Source organism: Vitis vinifera, chromosome 18 (genome assembly GCF_030704535.1).
Source record: "Vitis vinifera cultivar Pinot Noir 40024 chromosome 18, ASM3070453v1".
NCBI lineage: Eukaryota > Viridiplantae > Streptophyta > Magnoliopsida > Vitales > Vitaceae > Vitis > Vitis vinifera.
In genome coordinates, this window is record NC_081822.1 from 1,794,591 (window position 1) to 1,799,588 (window position 4,998).

Below are 4,998 nucleotides of genomic sequence, written 5' to 3' on the forward strand. Positions count from 1 at the left end.
GGTTCAAAGACAAGGGTTCTGACAGGGGTGGTTTTGGAGGTGGAGGCGGAGGTGATTCAGACAGGGGTGGTTTTGGAGGTAGGGGCCATGGAAGGAGGGATCAAAGTGGTGGTTGGAACAACAGAAACAATTCTGGTGAGAATAATAAGTCCTTTGAATGGAACAAAGAGTCAAACAATAATGGGGAAGGGTGGAAAGGTCATGATGGTGCTGTCAGTTAGACTCGCTTTTTATTTATGAAAAATTAATTTTAGAAAAGTTGGAGTCGCCACCTATTTTATTTTTATTTTAAAGGGAAAATAAAACAAGAAAGAAAAACCCTAAAAAGTGACTCCATAGTTTTGGAAAAAGCATGTCTTTGAGAAACCCGAGTCTAAGTCCGGGGATCAGGTTACCTATTGGGAAGGTACCTTTAAAAGGTAGCACCCCTCTAAGCCCTATAGAGATCTCTACTAACTAAGTTGAGAGAAATGTGGCAATTAATCGATTAATTAGAGATACCTAAGTAAGCTTGGTGATTTTAAAGCCAAGGAGGTGGTGATAAGGAGCCAAGGAATTGGAATTCTGGGACTGACAGAACTAGCAATCAATTGAGGGTAAATTAGTCTAATAAAAATATAAGGCTTTCAAAAGAATTATCAAATTTACCCACCCTTTTCAATCATTATTTCCCCCAGCTTACCTTTAAAGGGTAATTCTCCCTTGTATAAATATCCTCTTGTAGAGCCGTGCAGAACCACACAGGCTTCTTAGTGCCATCACTTGCCCTCCATCGACTCTCTCTCGACATTTTCTTCTCCCTCAAAGTTCTACAGGTACTACAATGGAAATGAATGAAGATATTATCATTGTGGGTGCTGGAATAGGGGGCCTGACCACATGTTTAGGACTTCACAGGTACAACAACAGTCTCATCTCTGTGGTGCTTACCATGATATTTCTAAATGGGTCGTCAGTTCATGATTAGAAACGGTGGTTTCTTTGGCTGGAAATTATTAATTAAAACTCATAATTTTGCAGGTTGGGGTTGCGGAGCTTGGTTTTGGAATCATCAGACAGCTTGAGAGTTACAGGATTTGCACTCACAACATGGAAGAATGCTTGGAGGGCATTGGATGCTGTAGGCGTCGGTGATTCCATCAGACAACAGCATATGCAAATTCAGGGGTACTGACTTTGCCACCCTTTTCTTCAGCCATGAAGAAAATCTACTTATATATCTAATTTCTTCCTTTATCTAATTTATGTTTCAAAGTTTTGTTTTTTCAATATATATTTTTTTCATTTATGGGTGTGTGTTAATTAGAATACAGCACTAGTAGTAACTGCTCACTTGGTGCTGCAGGCTCCAGGTTTTTTCTACAATTTCTGGACAGCCTACTTCAGAGATCTCATTCGGAGGCAAATGGTGAGTAAATTTAGTAAATACTTAAGTGCTTGTTTGACCATTATTTTTTAAAAATAAATATTGGTCGTAGTTAGAAGTTGAATTTGAACAGTTTAGCAGGGTGTGATAGGATTTGCGAGAATCACCTAATTCTAAGTTGGAGTTTCATTTCATCTTTAATTGCAACTCCTCTTCTGGTTTTTCAATTCTAGTAAGATAGATTTGGTTGAGACTGTTGAGTCCATCATCATCAACAATTGCCAGCAGTCACTGTCGGCTCCCACTAGTCACGGCCTACCATTGTTTACCTTTTATTTATTTATTTTTTTATGTTGATATTTTGGACAGAGGTACTGAATTATTGATGGGAAAGTTAGGTTTTAGGACGATGATGTGAAAAGTATATGATTTTGATAACCTAAGTATATAAAATATGAGATACAATTATTAATAGATAAAATAATATCTAAAACATGCACTATCTCTTGTTTACTTTTCTTCTTCCCATATTACCCCTAAATTTCTCTATGTCATCAGAAAATTGTTCTGCTGACTCCCATTATTGATTGTCCAAACCTAGTGCAGTCTTATTTGACCTTTTATATTGGATATGGTATATCTCTGTGTTCCAAACCAGCCACAAAAATAAGTATTCCGTTACCTGCCTTGAATCTTTGCACCAACATAAAATTGTGCCTTGAAATTATCTTAAGAGTTGGGACATGATGCAGGGGAATCCATGAAATTCGCTGTGTAAGAAGGAAGGTGCTACTTGAAACCCTCGAGAGGGAGTTGCCTCGTGGCAGTATCAGGTATTCCTCCAAGGTGGTTTCCATCCAGGAATCAGGACACTACAAAACCGTGCACCTTGCAGATGGCTCCGTCCTGAAAACTAAGGTGAACTCATCCTGGACTGCGCATGAAATTAGAACCAATGAAAGGGGTTTTTAGTAGCATGTGGTTTACTATCATATAAATTACCTTGATAGTGTTTCTTGAAGGTCAAAAACAGTGCTTGAAGGTTGGTTAATCACAGTTTTTAATTGTGTGGGTGTTTGGTAAAATTTATTAATAAATTGACTAAAGTGTATTTTAAGTTAAATTATTCTTAAATTATTAATTTAAAGTTTATTATTTATTTTTTATTTTAAGTATTAAGATGGTTTGGTAAAATTAATTTAAAATTTATTTTAAGTTATTAAATTATTGTATTTGCCTTCATTAATTATAATTAATGTTTATTATCATTAATTTTAATTAATATTGATTTTCATTAATTTTAAATACTATTTTTTAATTAAATATTCATATTTAAAGTATTGTAAATATATAAGATAACTTTAAAATATTTATTATAAAGAATAAGTTATGGATGTTAAATATATTCTCATGTAGATAAATAAAACAATAAATATTTAAAATTTAGAATAAATTAATCATTTTAATTTAATATTTAAAATTATTTTTAATTTTAAATTATGATATTAAATTATTTTATCAAATATGTTTAATTTATTTAATAACTTAAGTTATTAAATTACTTTGAGTCATTAAAAATGATTTATCAAACACTCGTGTAGAGAATAAAACTTTCCGACTTCAAGTGGTGGTTGAAAGTTAAATAACTTAAATCTAACTTTTAAACGGCAACTTTTTAAAAGTTGTATTTGCTTATTTTTAAAATATAGTGCCCAAAGCACAATTGAAGTAGAGCCTAAGCTAAAAGCAAAATTGAAAGCTATCCATACGGACTACAGAGCTCTAGTAATCCTACTTTGTTTTTGAATTTTAAGGTGTTAATCGGCTGCGATGGAGTTAATTCACTTGTAGCGAATTGGCTGGGTCTTGACAAACCGGTTGATTCCGGGCGTTCAGCCGTTAGAGGCCTTGTGGAGTTCCCAGATGGTCATGGATTGGAGCCCAAATTCCGTCAACACTTTGGAAATGGCGTTCGCCATGGGGTTATACCGTGTGGCCCCACTACCTTGTATTGGTTTCTCACTTTTGCTCCATCTGTCCACGGTAAGCCAGTCCATCCATGGAACTACTTTTTTTAAGTCTTAGCCGCCACCCTAAACTCATAAATATTCAGTTCTGATTTCGTCCTCTTTTTACTCCGTGTGTGGTTGTATACGAGCATGCAGGCGTAGACACTGAGGAAATGGATCAGAACCCAGCTAAGATGAAGGATTTTGTATTAAGTAAGCTTGGGAAAGTGCCCCAACATATAGAAAATGTGTTTGAGAAAACTGCATTGGACTGTATGTCCTGCTCTCCATTAAAGTTTAGGCTACCATGGAAAGTAGCAACAGGCCATATCTACAAGGGCAATGTTTGTGTAGCAGGCGACGCGCTTCATCCGATGACACCTGATATCGGACAAGGGGGATGCTCTGCGATGGAAGATGGCGTTGTTCTGGCGAGGTGCCTTGGAGAAGTCTTACTGAGAAAACCCACCAGGGAAGATGGAGAAGGAAAAGATGAGGAATGTTACAAGAGGATCAGCGAGGGATTGGAGAAGTATGCAAAAGAGAGGAGATGGAGAAGTTTCAAGCTGATCACTACTGCATATGTGGTGGGTCTCATACAGGAGAGTGACTGGAAAGTGGTGAGATTCTTGAGAGAAAAGTTTCTGTCGGGATTCTTGGCTAACCTCTTCTTGAGGATGGGTGATTTTGATTGCGGGCAACTCAGCATTTCTTAATGTTTGCTTTGGTGTACTGTATAAAAACTAGTCAGCTATTCATCCATGTTGGTCCAATCAGCAATAAAAGATTACAGAAACCATATAGGCATATGTACGTGGAAATGGGAAATGGGAATGAATGTTTTGTTTCCATTCCCATTCCTCCTTAAATAAGAATGGATTGGAAGGAATAAGAATGGATTTTGAGGATTCCAAATCTTCATTGAATAAGAATGAATTTAATTTTCCAATTCTTGCATTTGGATGTATTTAGGAATTTAAGGTTGGAGTAATTATTGTTTTTTTTTTATTTTAATGTTAAAATATTTATTTCCATTTTTAAAAAACCTTTCACATTTTGTATAGTTTTTAAAATAATTTCAATTCTTGTATTTGAACGTATTTAGGAGTGTTAGAAAAATTAGGTTAATCCAATCTATGGTAATCACCCTAGAAGGGAGGGGGGTGGAGGTGAAAAAGGTAATGGTTTTTTTTTTTTTTTTTTTTGCAAATTTAAATTAAGTGAATGTAAGAGACAAATATATACAGGTATATAATAAAACAATATAAAAACAATTTGCATATAAAATAAAAGAGTAGGGAAGAGAGAATACAAACACAAGATTTTATAGTGGTTCGACGTAACCTGACCTACATCCACTCTCCTCTAACTTCAATCCCAAGCTTGAGATTCCATTAATTCAAGGCTTCCAAACCAAGCCTTCAAGTAATACAATTAGATTATGGTTCCAGTCCATCCTCTTGGACTTTTGGCTCCAAGCACCTTTTACAAACCTTAAAAGATATCTCACTTTTGAACCCCTCAAGTGATACCCCACACTTGAGAATCTTCCTCTTAAAGATATAAAAATAACTGATCTCACAAAATCCTAGTACAAAAACTTTAAGCTCAAATGATACTAGA

At 35.3% G+C, this 4,998-nt stretch overlaps 1 protein-coding gene across 1 annotated transcript; it reads left to right on the forward strand.

Annotated features, from left to right (window-relative positions):
- The first annotated feature begins 729 nt into the window (after window positions 1-729).
- Window positions 730-4,324, forward strand: LOC100259199 (monooxygenase 2). The gene is made up of 6 exons (XM_019216710.2): window positions 730-897; window positions 1,021-1,167; window positions 1,346-1,408; window positions 2,119-2,284; window positions 3,181-3,409; window positions 3,532-4,324. Exons 1-6 carry the CDS (start codon window positions 824-826, stop codon window positions 4,089-4,091), a joined length of 1,239 nt encoding a protein of 412 aa, XP_019072255.1. The 5' UTR covers window positions 730-823; the 3' UTR covers window positions 4,092-4,324.
- Window positions 4,325-4,998: the final 674 nt, after the last annotated feature.